This window comes from Tamandua tetradactyla, chromosome 3 (genome assembly GCF_023851605.1).
Source record: "Tamandua tetradactyla isolate mTamTet1 chromosome 3, mTamTet1.pri, whole genome shotgun sequence".
NCBI lineage: Eukaryota > Metazoa > Chordata > Mammalia > Pilosa > Myrmecophagidae > Tamandua > Tamandua tetradactyla.
In genome coordinates, this window is record NC_135329.1 from 163,858,917 (window position 1) to 163,874,815 (window position 15,899).

The 15,899-nt window shown below is 37.7% G+C and overlaps 2 protein-coding genes and 2 pseudogenes across 11 annotated transcripts in view; 2 read left to right on the forward strand and 2 right to left on the reverse strand.

Annotated features, from left to right (window-relative positions):
• AKAP19 (A-kinase anchoring protein 19) overlaps positions 1–15,899 on the forward strand; it is a 120,458-nt gene that overhangs the window by 60,263 nt on the left and 44,296 nt on the right. The window lies entirely within an intron of this gene.
• Positions 7,546–8,260, forward strand: LOC143675824 (protein FAM133B pseudogene; annotated as a pseudogene).
• On the reverse strand, positions 9,750–10,446 carry LOC143675825 (GTP-binding nuclear protein Ran pseudogene; annotated as a pseudogene).
• On the reverse strand, positions 12,250–13,080 carry MSANTD5 (Myb/SANT DNA binding domain containing 5). The gene has a single exon (XM_077151787.1). The coding sequence runs from the start codon at positions 13,078–13,080 to the stop codon at positions 12,250–12,252; it is 831 nt and encodes a 276-aa protein (XP_077007902.1).

Below are 15,899 nucleotides of genomic sequence, written 5' to 3' on the forward strand. Positions count from 1 at the left end.
GGTTGAGAGTTGATCTACTTGGAGTTTGTTCTGATCACTCTCGGATTGTACCTCTTCAGCAGTTCCAACTGAAAGCAAGGGTGTTTGCTTGGGCCTCTCTGCTACATGGGCCCTGAATTAATTATTTTCCTCCCGAACACCAAGAGATGGCTAAAAGCCTGGTTCAGCTTCTCAGCCTCTTGGCCGTCGTTTGCAAATTGACAAAAGCCTCAAGAAGAAATGCTGTACAAAATATCAGGCTCACTTCCCAGCATTTCTGTTCTAGTCAGGATCTTGGCTCCTTGTTTCTGAGTCTTGGCTGCCTTAATAGTTCACTGATTATGCCTTCAGTCTGATTTAATTTTAACATTCTATCCAAATTGTATAGATGCTCTGATTGGAAGAGTTGGTGTAATACAAGCTGGTCTTCTATAATTGGAAATGGAGATATCTTGTTATTTATTTGTTCAACAGATGTTTTTATTGCTTGCTGTATACCAGCTACTCTTCTAGACACTGGGGATATTGTGTTTAAACACTGTATAATGTTACTCTTTTCGTGGAGCTCAAATTCTAGAGAAGGCAAAAATAAGGTAATTTCAAGTTGTTATAAAGGCTGTGAAGGAAATAAACAGTTTGAAGTGTAAAAGAATAGCTGGATATGGGGAGATAGAGTAGTCAGGAAAGTCTTTTACAACAAAATCTGCTGTGGTATTTGAACTGAGACACAAAAGTTGTAAAGGACCTAGTTGTGAAGAACTAGGGAAAAATCAGAGGAAATAGAAAGTGCAGTGGCCTAAAATGGGGAAGAGGCAAGTGTGGGAGAGAGAACTAGTGATGTGAGTTGAAATGGAAGACATAGTGCAGGTAACAGCTAGTGAACTATACATAATAAGAGGAGGGGAAATATAAATGGGAGAAAATAAAAATGACCCCTGATTTTTTCACTTGAGTCACTCGTTACTGTTATTAAGTTGGAGAAGACTAAAGGAGGAGCATATTTAGAGAATGGATAGAAGCCAGACTGGAGTACATTGATACCAAATGGGACTTGCAGTTCTAGCAAAATGAGGACTGAAATAACACACGGCTCATTACCCTCTGAAGTCATAGACATGGTGAATCCAAATAACAAATTAAAAGTTTGTTTCTTTCACAAGAAAGAAATACAAATCCTCAGTACACCCAAGAGGAAGAAACTGAAAACTGGAGAAGTGTGCCTGCAAGCTGAGCCAAGGAGGGCTAGGAGTGGGGAAGAAGGCAGGGAATCATCAAAATCAGAAGTGTACTCTAAGGCCTAGGGCTTAGATTTTATTAATGTTTCTGTTTAATTGTGAAAAACAACATATATATACAAAAAAGCAGTAAGTTTCCAAGTACATTTTAACAAGTAGTCATATAACAGATTTTAAAGTATGGGTTACAGTTCCACGATTTTTCATTTTTTCTTCTAACTGTTCCAAGACATTGGAGACCAAAAGAAATATCAATATATTGATTCAATAGTCATATTCATTTAGTAAAATCCTATCTTCTCTATTATATCCCTCCTTCCCTTTTTTTATTTTTTGCGAAGAATAACATATACACAAAAATCAATAAATTTCAAAGTACATTGCAACAATTAGTTGTAGAACAGATTTCAGAGTTTGGTATGGGTTACAATTTTAGGTTCTTATTTCTAGCTGCTCTAAGGTACTGTGGCTAAAAGAAATATCAGTATACTGTACTGATTCAGCACTCATACTCATTTGTTAAACCCGACCTTCTCTGTATAATTCCACCATCACCTTTGATCTTTCTCTTACCCTTTAGGGTATTTGGGCAATGATCATTCTAACTTTTTCTTGTTGGAAGGGGCTGTCGATAATATGGGATAGGGGGATAGAACTAGTTGTTGTTCTGGAAAGGCTGACCCCTCTATATTTCAGGACTTATCTGCTCCAGGGACCCATCTGGAGGTTGTAGGTTTCTGGAAAGTTGCACTAGGGTACCCTAGGTGTTCTTTAGGATTGGCAGGAATCGTTTGGGTTGGGATTTGATGTTATGATAGGTAGCAATGTCTAACTGAAGCTTGTGTAAGAGTGACCTCCAGAGTAGCCTCTCGACTTTGAACTCTCTCAGCCACTGATACCTTATTAATTACATTTCTTTTCCTCTCTTTGGTCAGGATGGCATTGTTGATCCCACGGTGCCAGGGCCAGACTCATCCTTGGGGATTAATTTATCCCGTGCTGCCAGAGAGGCTTTCATCCCTGGATGCCATGTTCCACATAGGGGGGAGGGTAGAGGTTTCACTTGTAGAGTTGGACTTAGAGAGAAAGAGGCACATCTGAGAAACAAAAGAGGTCCTCCAGAGGTGTGAGGCATACCTACAGGTAGGCTAAGCTTTACCACCATATACATAAGCTTCACAAGAGCAAGCCTCAAGATCAAGGGCTTATTCTATTGATTTGTGTGTCCCTGATATTTGACACCATATCCAGGGTTTCCTGGTGGTAAAGTTTAATAGCTCCATATTGTTTCTTCCAATATGGAACTGGTAAAGTATGACCTTTACCAATACTTTTTGCTTATCTACTTAATATACTCTGGTATGTATCTAGGCATTACATTAAACTATACAGGATTAAAGGCTCTCATTCTTATTCTGGGCTCCCTGAATTTGGATTGTTTAAATGATCTATCCAGACAGGTTGAGTTAGATTATGTGTTACTGAAAATTTAGGTTCTGGACAAAATAGACCTTTCTTCCTTTGGTCTCAAAAAGTGTAGGTGAAGTTCTAAAATACAGGCCATCTCTTCCTTACCCCTGTATTCTGAATTACCCTAATCCTGAAGGATCTTAAATTTTAATTCACTTACAATAACAGATAAATCTCAAGTATACATTTGAGTGAAAAAAAGTAACAAAACTTTAAGAGCAATATTATATCAAATGTACATTAGTTTTAAAATCACACAAATACAGCTCCACAATCCCTAATCTGCCATTCTAACCTCTCAAAAGTTCTGAAAATATTTTTTCTTAATTTATAGTAGAAAATAAGCTGAACTTTTATGAAATGAGGCTATTTTCCACTTTATGTTCCACTTTATGTGAAGATTGTTGCATAAATATTAATGTGTTATATTACAGGGCCTAACTCATTCCCTGTTGGAAAATGTTATGATACACAGTATAGGCTCCCATGTTACTTTTCTAAAATATTAAAAACTCTGAATACTAAGATACATCCAGGATGCAAATGGTAGAATTGTTACCTGCTATACAGGAGAACTGGGTTCGATTCCCAGTCCATGCACTTCCCAAACAAACAAACGAAAAGCCAAACAAACAAAAATTCAACAAATGGTACTGTAATAAGGGGGTACTCACATGGAGAAAGAATGAAATGTGACCCCCGCCCTGCAGCATATAAAAACAAAAAAGATATATCCAGCTGAAGGGTTTCAGGTAAAGGATTATGGACCTGTAGTATTAGTTTATGGACACATAGGACACATCGACATGTAATTAAATAATAAAATCATGCAAGGGAATTATTTAGAAATACTTCAAGATATAGGGTACTTCTTGGGATAGGAGGAAAGGAAATGGAATGGTGGGTTAGGATATGGGGCTTTAGATATATCTTACATATTATCTCCTTACAAAAGGGAGAGAAAAAGATAGCTGAAGCAAATTTGGCAGAATTATTCACATGTGTTATATCAATATGGGGGTTAGTTAAAAGGCTGTTATGTTATTTTCTATACGTTTGAAAATTTCATGATGTTTAAAAAAATAATAGGGGGGACAAATGTTAAAATAAATTTAGTTTGAAATGCTAGTGATCAACGACAGAGGGGTAAGGGGTATGGTATGTATAAATTTTTTTTCTGTTTTCGTTTCATTTCTTTTTCTGAATAGATGCACATGTTCCAAGAAATGATTATGATGATGAATATGCAACTATGTGATGATGTTGTGAATTACTGATTATATATGTAGAACGGAATGATCAAAATAGGAATGTTTGCATTTGCTTTGTGTTTTTTGGTATTTAAAAAAATAAAACAAATTTTAAAAATTTTTAAAAAAACAAGATGATTGGTAATAAAATGAAGACAGTAAATATCAACATCTACTTGAATCTTTGCTATGAAGTGGACAGAGAAATAGGGAACAGTAACTGGAAGAGATATGAGGTCCCAGTAGGTTTTCTTAATTTGGGTTTAATTTCTTTAAGATGGAAGACACTAGAGATGTTTGTATGGGGATGAGAATGATACAGAAAAAGTGATGATTGTGCCCAGAAGGGAGAACTTCAGTAGTCAGTCCTTGGAGGTAAGAAGGCAGCAGATCTGGACCTAAAGTCAAGAAATAGGTGTTTAGTGCATGCAAGGATTCTTTTTCTGTTGTTACAGGGTGAAAGAATATGGGTACAGAAGCATGTCTATTAAATGAAGAAAGTGGTTTATTTTCCAAAGGTTCTCAATGATAAAGGAGATAAGGCTACTAAGTGAAGTAAGCAAGGAAAAGAAGTAGGAGGTTTAGAATATTCATTTATGAAACTGAGAAAGTGAACTTATAAAAGAAATACTATAATTTTGGAACACATTGAATCTATTTGTAAGGAAGTGACATACAGTGATAGCGCATGGAATTTAGACTGTCTAAAGGAAAGAGATATGGGAGAATGTAGAAACTGGTAAGGTCAATGGATTCAAGGTGTCAGAGAAATCGAAGATTATCTGTGTAGGGGGATATTAGAGTGAATGAGGTGAGGGGATAGGAGATGGAGAGGGTTAAGAGTGAAACCTAGATTTCATGGGGTGTGCAATTACTGGTAATGATAAAAATCTACGGTATTGAACAGGAGAGTGGGTGGCTGAGGTGGAGCCAAAGAAAGCCTGGTTGAAATTGAGGGTAAAGACAAGGGGATGAGATTAGCTTTAAATGTCTCCTAGAGTGGTGGCTTTCAAGCTTCAGGTCAGAATCCATTAATAAATTTCATTATGTAACAGTTTATACAATAAAACATACTACTGTGGACGATGGTCCAAAGTGTGAAAAACATTGTCCTGGGAACAACTGGCAGTCAACTAAAGTTCTAGTACCAGAATGAATCCTCAGGGTAGTGTTTCCTCTTATACCTTGGAATGGTTTGGCTGGTGCATATGACGCAGCGAGGCCTCCGAGGACTCCTCTCTCGTGCAGTTGAGGATAGAGAGGCAATCTCACTACGAGCATAAGGCACCCTGATAAAGATGCAGATCAGGGTCAACGTTCGCAGTTGCCCTGAAGCAAAGTGCTAATTACCACTTGCTGTGATCCAAAAGTGGAGAAAAGGTCTGAGGTTTAAACATTGGAAAATTACGTAGCCAGTCCTCTGGTGCACAGGTAATGTGGAAGCCAGGTTGGAGAGTTGCATTTCCTATCCTGCCACATTCCAGGAGAGAACATTTAGGCATTATGAAATGTGATCCTCCCTCAGGGAGGTAATACCCATTTACCTTTGCAGACCTGGGTTAACTTGGCTGTACTATGGTTACACTTGTCAGGCCTAGCTTGTTTGCTAAGATGCATCATATTAGCTAGATAGCCCAAGAGGAAGAGAAATGGTTTTCAAGTGGTGAGACTAATCAGTTGATGCTCCGTGGGAGGAATATTAATAGCCTTCAAGCTGACAGTTTGTTTTGAAGTATATCAGGCCTGCCAAGGACACTCTTGTTTGTCTTAAAAATGAGAACATAAGAAGATCAGAACTATTCAAAGGTCTTCACAAAAGAAAAGTGTCAATCCTAGAGGTTTAAATCCAAGCTGGGTTGTTTATGATGATCAGATACGATGTGTTGATTTTTCTCCATCAATCTTATTTTGAAAAGAGCATTCACTTTGGAACTTGGCAGAGACATATTTATGCTCTCTAAACTATTTCTTCATCTCTCTGTGTGTATATCTATCTACTTTGCAGGATATTCAGGTTTTTCCTGTGGGAGATACAATTCGAGCAATATTAGTTTCCCCCCATTTCCATGTTGCCCCATCCCCACCTGACTAGGACCCATGATAGGGCTATGTAATACTGATGAATTTTATTTTTTCTCTTAGAAAAAAAGAAAAGTACTAGTATTAATTATAGAAGGATCCCTGTGAAGTTTTGCTTTTGATGAAAGAGCAATCTAATTGTTCATATCTAGTTCAGAGATGGGATGTTACAATTGTAGCAAAGTTGTTCTCTTGTACTTTGCCTAATTAGACTCACTATTATCTGATCTCTTAAATTAGATTTATGGATTTATAGAGTCAATCTCAATTCTTGGTCTGTGGTCTAGGATATTGACAGGAGACTATGTTCATTGAACTTCCTTGTCTGAAAGACTGGATAGTCTGGCATCTGTTAAAGTAGCAAAGTCCTAGTAACTGAGCTATCTAAATTCTGGGATTTCTAGTAAGTATGTCTTTAACTGGACGCTCATTCTTTAAGGCCTAAATTCAGTAAGGCAGAGTTGGGAACTCTGATGAATGTTTTCAATGAAGTCCTCAGAAGCTAGCTGGCTTAAGTAGAGATGGAAATTCTGCCTTCTGGCTGCCAAAAGCATCAGTTCTGTTTTAAAGCCTTCAACTGATTGGCTGAGACTTCTCTCATCGTTGAAGACAATCCCCTTAGTTGATTGTAGATGTAATCAGCCATAAATTCAATCAACTGACTGACAATTTAAATTCATGAAATGTCCTCACAGTTACAGTCAGGTCAGTGCTTGCTTGACCATACAACAGGACACCATAATCTAGCAACATTGACACATGAATTTAACAATCACACTAATGTAATTCAGTTTTTCAACTCTCCTCCCCTCCAATATAAATTTTTAAAAATGGTTTTTGGATGTTTATCTCTTCCATGTCTGAAGAGTACATAACCTTCTTCCTGTCAATGATTAAGCATTTCATCCACTGTTTTGTTCACTTCCGTTTTGATACATTAGTTGCAATAGGTATGGCCTAGAGCCCATAATACTTTTAAAAGCCGATAACAGGTTTTAATTCATTTTTAAATTCAGAAGAAAAAAAATGAACTTTCAGATGAAAGAAAATGCTTTAGCATATAATATTAATGTATTTGTCTTTGTTTGAACAGATCCATGAAATACAACTTTTAATATTTTTTAATGGAAAAAGGGGCACACATGGACAGAAGTGCCTATGAAAGTCATATATTGTGGCCCTCCTTTTTACCTCTTCTAGACCTCTAAGACCATCATTTATCCCTGTCTCATATCTTTATCTCCCTCTCCTTTTATTTCTTTCTTTTAGCCTAATATAGATTCAAAATGAACTCCTTAAAAACAGACTCTCACCGGGCAGGTTGGGGAGGCACTGAGGGATCCGTGGTGGGCCCGCTTTGGCAGCCTCTTGGGCCTGGTCTCCTTTGCCATCTGACTGTGCTCTCTGCCGGCCATCGGGCACCATGGAAAAGTGGGGCAATTGAGTGGGTTATTGACCTTTATGAGAAAGCACTTTATAAAGCAAGCCTTCAAAATAAATAAATAAATAAAGCAAACCTTCCAGAAGCCAATATGAACTCAGTAACAAGGACCAGATCAAAGGGTTCAATCCAGTCTTCAGGGCCAAGGATTCAAGATTATCTAAATCAACCAAGGCCCACCAGGGAAGAAGTAAAAGAGCAAGTAGAAATGAAAAAGAAAGGCTCCAAGCTTTTAGCTGAATTTGAAGGAAAAATGAATGAGAACTTTAAAAAAAAACTAGAAAAACACCAGGAGAAATTATTAAGTGGAAATGAGAGCTTATCCAAAAAAAAAAAAAAAAAAAGACAGAGCTAGAAAAAGGAAAAGAGGAACTCGGGTAGGTATTCATCTTCTTCATCAAGCTCTGATTCTTGCAACAGTTCTTCAGATTTTGAGGCTGAGGATAAGAAAAAGGAAAAAGAAGAACTGTTCATATAAATCTTGGGAGAGTTCCATGCCTGAAACTGAATCAGATAGTAAGGATACTTGGAAAAGAAAAAAAGAAAAAGAAGTCAAAGGATTCCACTGAGAAAGAAAAGGAAATTAAGGACACAGCAAAAAAAGAAAGCTGTATCTTGAAGATAAACCTTTGTCATCTTAGTCCTTGTCAGAATTGGATTATATTGAGGAGGTACAAGTGAAAGAGAAGAAAAGCAATGGAGAATGAAAAAAAGCAAGAGGGAAAACAAAAAAGAAAAAGAAGCATAAGAAACACAGTAGGAAAAAGAAAAAGAAAGCTGCTAGTTCAAGTCCTGATTCTCCATAACATTAAGAAAAATCAGGATTCCCTTATAGAGAAAGTGCAATGTCTAAGAAAATTTCAGCTGCAAAAATTATGATATATTTACTAAATTGCATGATTTTTCTTGGTTTTAGAATGATTCCTGGACTTTCAGTAGCCACTCAGATGGCGCTGTATGAAAGGGCCATAATTGTTGCCTGCGGCTTGCACATCTTTTTCCCCCTCATTCAGTGTTTCATGGCTCTGGGAGAGACATTACAGTCGTACTAGCGGTTCAGATATTTAGGGATAAAGTGAATATTTTTTACTATAATTACCTAATTATAAATCAACAGAAATGGAATCTGATTACATCTTTAAGATGTTATCAGAAATATCCAGACAACTTTAGTTAGCATCTTCAAGGTAGAGATTACATTGATGTTCCAAAATCCTGACTCTGTAGATAAGTGCATAACTAATTTTTTTCCCTTGTATACTTCTTATTTACCTGGGGAAGGAACTTTTAGGTTGTAGGATAGAGGGTTTGCTATCTCTTTAGCTAGCAGAATAGTGTGCCTTTGATCCTCACACATCCTATTTGTGTAGATGCAGCAGCCATGCTTCCTGGGGAGGTCAGAGCTGGATACCAGCAATCTTGCCCTTTATTGAACTTAGTGGCATCCTTAAGCTCTGTCATAGGCTGCCTTGAATGAACCAAAGAAATGGCCTTGTGCCACACAAGAAAGCCCCAGAAGCTCTGGAATTTTACCTTCACTTTAATAATTCTGAATTTTTTTTAGCATTACAATGTGTTATGTCACATGAATTAATTTTGACTACACTTTAGCTTTGGAGAGGAATCATTTCAAATAAACACTGGTACTTCTTGAACTAGATAGTTAAAAGACTCTAAAATATATGTTTTATACTGTTACGCTTTGTGTTTTTTTGATGCCCCAGACCACATGCCATTTTTATTTTGATAGTTCACGTATAAATCTTCAACAAACTTCTTCATGGCTTAGATATTAGCCAAAACAAAGGCAGGTGGACATTATAGATTTACTGCACTGACAATAAACTCCTTACCAAATGGGAAACCGTTGACCTGTCATATCCAATTTGAGGGGTATCATTCAAATGCACAAAAATAAAAAGTAGAGACCGGGTGATGCACTTAGATTTTGAAGTAACAACAAAGGCTATTTAAAGAATAACATGGCACAAGTTTCCCTAACAGTGGTTTCGAGATTCTTACAAACAAAGAACGAGTTCACTAGCTTTGATATTTGAAAAACAAATTGACTCTGATTCTAAATGAAAAGGATGGGGATGACAATAACAAACAAAACTTCACCACTGAATATTTGTGATGTGACCGTAGCAGTCTTATATTTGAAACTCAAAAAGGAAACAATTGTGTTTCAAAACAGCTAAATATGCAGGTCCAAAAAAAATGTTTTTTTTTTTTAAACTGCCACATTCACTCTGAAGCCCATTCAGCATCCCAAAGATTAAGCACACGTTCTGCTTAGCTAAGTAATAAAAGTGGCAAACACGCTGCACCACTGACATCACAGGACCGTTGCCTATAAAACTCAACTTCTGACGCTGGGCTCCCAGCTTCATTTTCCCACAGGTCATCATCCTCATCCAGCAGAGCAGTTGTCCGAGCAGCTCTAAGTCATGCCCACACTGTGCTGCCAAAGCTGGGGCCATGCCAACCTCTGGTGGGGCAAGAGCAGGCATGGCAACAGACTCCATGTGTAGGGTCACCAGTCGGTTTTCTAGCAAGCCAAAGGAAGGGCTTTTCAAAGTTGTAGCTACTTTTGGCGAAAATGTCATAGTACTGAAGAGTCTTCTTTTGGTGGAAGACAATGGATTTTGCCTTAACTTTCCTGTCCTTCATATCCACTTTGTTGCCACTGCACTATGGGGATGGTCTCACACGCTCGTACCAGATCCCGGTGCCAGTTAGGCACACTGGGCTTGGATGTAATAGCCATCTCTCAGTCCACCGGATTTTTCCTGATGGGAGGTATCCCATATTTAATAGGTCTTCTGTTGGTATGGAACACAAGGGGATGGACCGCACTGCCCAAGGTGGCTATATACTTCTTCTCAGATTCACCAGTCAAATGGCGTTTTACACATGTAGTTTTTCCAGTACCACCATCGCCAACCAATACAGGTTTAAACTAAACTTGGGGTTCTCCCTGGGCGGCCATCGCGATGGTTCTTTCAGAAGCGTCTCCATACCCTCTCTGACTGAGCTACACTGTTAAGCTTTTAACCAGTCAGGAACATTTTATGTAACCAGTATAGTTATTTTTGTGTATACATTTTTGTTTAGGCTGCACTGTTTAGTTTTTTAACTCATTACTCTTTCATTACTGTGTTTAATGGCATCCTTGCCAAGATATTTAGCATGTAAAAAGCAGGTTCTGATATTTTTCTTTAACAACTTCATATTGAAGCTGAGACTTACCACAAACAAGCTAAGGGGCAGGCCTGGTGTGCTGTGTCTTGTTACATGAAGCTGTTGCCAGAATTTTCGTAAATATAATGTTTAAAAAGTTTGTTGTGTTTGCATATGATTAACAAACTACAACAAGTTAAAAAAAACAAACTTTCCGCTGCCCCTATTTCCTCCTTTCTGCATCACTGGACCCAATTTTCCTGAATAATAGGCCTACACAACTGTGCTGATGCCCCACTGACACCAAAAGTAGCATGTCAGTTGTCATAATCGTAGGCCATCATTCATGTTCTTTTCTCGGCCTTTATTGTACAACAGGCTTGTTTGACTAATACTCAAAAATCCTATATGTAGAGTCTTAATTTCTAAACATTTGGAGATTTTATGGCTATCTTTTTGTTATTAATTTCTAGCTTGATTCCATCCTAGTCAGAAGACAAACTGTATATGATTTCAGTGCTTTGAAATTTATTGAAACTTTGTGATATAGGATATGTTCAATGTTGGTGAATGTCCCATGTGTATTTGGAAAAAAAAAGTATTCTCTAGTCATTAGTTGTTGGATGCAGAGTCATATTTGTTAAATGTTGTGTTCCAATCATCTAAAACCTTAGAATAAGAAGACAAAAAATATCCTATAAGCTGTTGAGAGAGATATGTCTAAGTCTTCAACTATGATTGTAGATTTTTCTATTTTCCCATTTGAGTTCTGTCAATTTTTTGCTTTATATACTTCAAATCATATGACTAGGTACATATAGATTTATAATTGGTACTTAACAAACTAGTCACATCTCCATGGAGATAGCCTAATCAAGTTTCCAACCTGTAGTGCTGAGAAACCATTGCTCTCACAAGATTGTTTAGGATTAAAAAATTGCTTTTTTATTTTGCCTGGGCAGGCACTGGGAAGCAAACCTGGGTCTCCAACATGGCAGGCAAGAACTCTGCCTGCTGAGCCACCATAGCCTGCCCCAAACATTCCTTTTTTAGGGTACATAAATCCTTTTAAACTGGCACACTGCCCAACAGAGTCGAGGGACTAGGAGGACTGCTGCCTGAGACTAGACTGGGATTTTAAGGCCATTGTGTGGGCTTTTGAGACTTTGGAAAGCAACATAGAATAATAGAAGGAGCATTGGCTTTGGACTCAGGCCTGGGTTCAAATTCAAGTGTTACCAGTATTAGCACTTATCTTTTACATTTCCTCACATGTAAAACAGAAATTGTACATAATTCACAGTGCAATTATGAGGGTTAAATGAGATGGCATGAGAAGGGCTACTGTGCTTCCCACCTATTGAGTAGGTGCTCAATAAATGGTTAATTATCATTCTGTCTGAATTGGAGTCTTCCCCACTCCATTAGATGAGTTTAGCAGTTACGTGAGATAACACAAGCCATAAAATATTGCTATATGGATACACAGTTTCTTTCTTTTTTTTTGTTTTTTTTGATGGGGTGAGGATGACAGATGACAAGTGCCCCAGGGAAACTGAATACCCTCCCTGCCCCTTGGCCCCTTCTATAAATTCCAGTTTCCATCAAAGCCCTAGCCTACAGATTTAAGGAGACAAGGGTCATCTTGTTCAACTTCAAATTTTATTGTCACTAAATTGTATTTGTTGAAGGGAAGGGATCCTGAATGAATGAATGGATCTACAATATTCTGTTCATCTCTCAAACAAAATTGGGAAAAAAAGTTCACATTGTTGTTCCATTCAGAATCTGTATCAGATTCAGAGGAAGCTGACCACTGCTGCTGGGGGATGCTATCCTCCAGGACAATGGCAGGATATGGGAATGGAGGGAACCATGGTGGGTTCGGGGTCCAGTGTACCCAACCTGGCATCTGAGGGTTCTCCACGTAGATCATAGGTGTGGAGTCCCACATCAGTTCTTCTTGGGGCCTGAGGATGGTGCAGGCTTGGAGCTGGAACCCGGAAGATGGAAGATTGGCCATGTCCTCATGGGGACCACCTGAGGTGATTGTGTCCTCCCAGCTATGGCTTATTATTCTATGCAGGGCCTCTCCAAACGGGCAAGGCAAGTGTTCGGGTCTTGGCTTCCAGTTGGCTTCCTGTACAGTCCAATATAAATCTGTCAAACTTATCAACATGTCAAAACATTCTCTCCAGCTCTTCCTTATACCTCTCTTGCTGAGCCCCTGGGAAATTGATCTTGACAGCATGTGTTTCTTTTTCCTCTGTTTGGGTTTCATCACACCTTCAAAGAATTCCCATTCATTAATGAAACTCCAAATTTCCTCAACACTCCAAGGAGAATTTAGCTGGCCTGTGGGCTTCTTTGGTTTCTGAGTGTCTTCCTTCTTTACTTCCTGGGAGTTTCTAGTTGTTTCAGGCTGAAGGTTTGGTTCCTCCATTTTGACCTCTCGATACACAGTTTCTTATGTTGGATTAACTGGAATTCTTCCTTGCCTACCACCATATTCAACTTTGGTGGTTTTTACTTTTTGGGGGTTTTTTTTTTTTGGTGCATGGTCCAGGAACCAAACCCAGGTCTCCCACATGGAAGGCAGGTATTCTACCACTGAACCACTGGTAGTTGATTGCTTTTTAGGGAAAAATCCACATTGCATCATAAAGATGGAGAACCACCTTAATAGCCAAGGACTACAACAGGGGATCTCTTCTGTCTTTGCAAAGGCACACAGAGAAAGACATCAGAGTGATGCATGAGTGCTGGAATGGATGCAGTCCAAAGGTCAAACTCATATGTATTCATATTGCAAAACAACTTCCAAGATTGTAAAGTCTTGACTCTGGAGGAATTTTACTGTTCTTTTAAAAAATCATTATTATAACATTCTTTATGGATCACCTAACTCCTGGTTGAGAGGTTCATGAGAATCTGTTTCACAAAGAAGTCCATCCTATTGTAGGCTTTAACCAATAGACAGTTCTCTCTTAATTAAATCCAAATCTGCCTACTTTAATTCCCAATCATCCTATTGATTCTAGTACTGCTTACCAGAGCAATGTAGTTTAAGTACAGTCTTTCATCTGTATGCATACCACCTCAATATCTGTTCTGATTCCCCTTTACTTCAGTATAAATATCCTAATGTCTTTAATTATGTAGCTATGCTCATTTTCAAGTTCTTTGTCAGATATTTAGCTTTAATTTTTAAATTATAAACTAGTAAATATGTGAAAATCTAAAATTCCAGTGGCAAGCTAAGCTATTTTGATCAAATTTGGATAGATTGTTTTTAACAACCAATATAGTGAGATGATAGAAAGTGAGTCATAATGAAAGTCACATATACCCTAGGTAAAAAACAAAACATGTTTATCTGCTTTTTACTTAAAACAAATCTATTAAAGAAAATTTATATACCACTAAGCACATCCATTATAAGTGCATGATTTTTAGTAAATTAACAGAGCTGTGAAATGATCTCCACAATCCAGTTTCAGAACATTTCCTTCACCTCTGAAAGTTCTTTCCTTACTCATTTGTCATCAGGGTCTGCTGCTACCTCCAGCTCAGGCATCCACTAAGTTGTGGTCTGCATCTATAGACTTTCCTTTTCAAAATGGAACAATACATTGTATAATCTTTTGTATTATATATTTCTTTCAACTAGCATAATGTGTTTTAAGTTCATTTATACTGTAGAAATATCAGTAGTTCACTCATTTTTATTGCTGAATAGTATAATATATATTTATATAATATAATATAAATTTCTCATTTATATCAGTATCACTCATTTTTATTGCTGAATAGTATTCCATTTCCTATTGTGCTGGTTTGAAAGTGTTGCGTACCCCAGAAAAGCCATGTTTTAATCCTGAGCCAGTCGTGTGGGGGCAGCTGTTTCTTTTAATCTTGATTCAACACTGTAGGATGGAAACGTTTAATTAGATTAATTCCATGGAGATGTGGCATGCCCAATTGTGGGTGTGATCGTTTAATTAGATCGAGATGCAACTCTACCCATACCAGGTGAGTCTTGATTAGTTGACTGGAGTCCTTTAAGAGAGAAAACATTTTGGAGAGAGCTCAGAGCTGACACACAGAACTGATGTAGATGTTTGGAAATGGAGACAGAAATAGCCAGAACCTGAAGAGACAAAATCTCCGGCCCCAGCAGATGCTAAGCTAACAGATGAAACCCTAAGTTTTGTCCTGGAGCAGCTAAGCGAAGGCCCACAGATGCTTAGAGAGGAAACCACTGGCATCAGAAGCTGGAAGCAACAATCAAAAACAAAGACCAGCAGACGCCAGCTATGTGTCTTCCCAGACCACATTTCCTTGAGCCAAGTTATCTTTTTCTGGATACCTTAATTAGGATGTATTTATGGCCTTAGTACTATAAACTTGTCACTTACTAAATTCCCTTTTTAAAAGCTGTTCCATTTCTGGTATATTGCATTCTGGCAACTTAACAAACTAATACACGTGTATGTACCATACTGTGCTTATCCATTCACTTGATGATGGACATTCAGATTGTTTCCAGTTTCTGGCTATTATGAATTGTGCTGCTATGAGCATTCACAGGCTTTCATTTCTTTTTGATAGATATCTAGGATTGGAGTTGCTTTTTGGAATTAGATGTTTATGTTTAACTTTTTCAGGAATCGCTTAACTGTTTTCCACATTGGCTGTACCATTTTACTTCCCCATTAGCAATGATATGAGGGGCCTAGTTTTTCTACGTTCTTGTCAACACTTATTGCCAGTAATTTTAAATGACACCCAATTCTAATAAGTATTCAGAGGTATCTCTTGGTTTTAATTTACGTTTCCATTGTGACTTAAGGTGATGAGTATGTTCACATGTGCTATTAGCCTTTCTTTTAATATGTTGCTGGATTTAATTTGCTGACATTGTTACAGATATTTCTACATCTATGTTCATGAGGAATATTGGTCTGCTGTTTTCTTGTGATGCATTTTTCTGGCTTTGGTATCAGGATATTTCTGGCCCTATGGAATAAATTGAGAAGCATTTCAGGAAGTGTTTGTGTAGGATTGATTTTTACTTCTTTAAATATTTGATAGAATTCATGGTTGAAAGTATCTGGGCCTGGGCTTTTCTTTGTCAGAAAATTTTAAGTTCTAATTCTATTTCTTCTCTTGGCTGAGGTCTGTTTAGATTATCTGTTCCTTCTTTAGTCATTTTGGTAATTTGTGTCTTTCTATAGTGCTCTATTGATCTGCTCTAAATTT

Coding starts and splice junctions, on each gene's coding strand:
- MSANTD5 (XM_077151787.1), bottom strand. CDS start 13,080: ATGGAGGAACCAAACCTTCAGCCTGAAACAACTAGAAACTCCCAGGAA.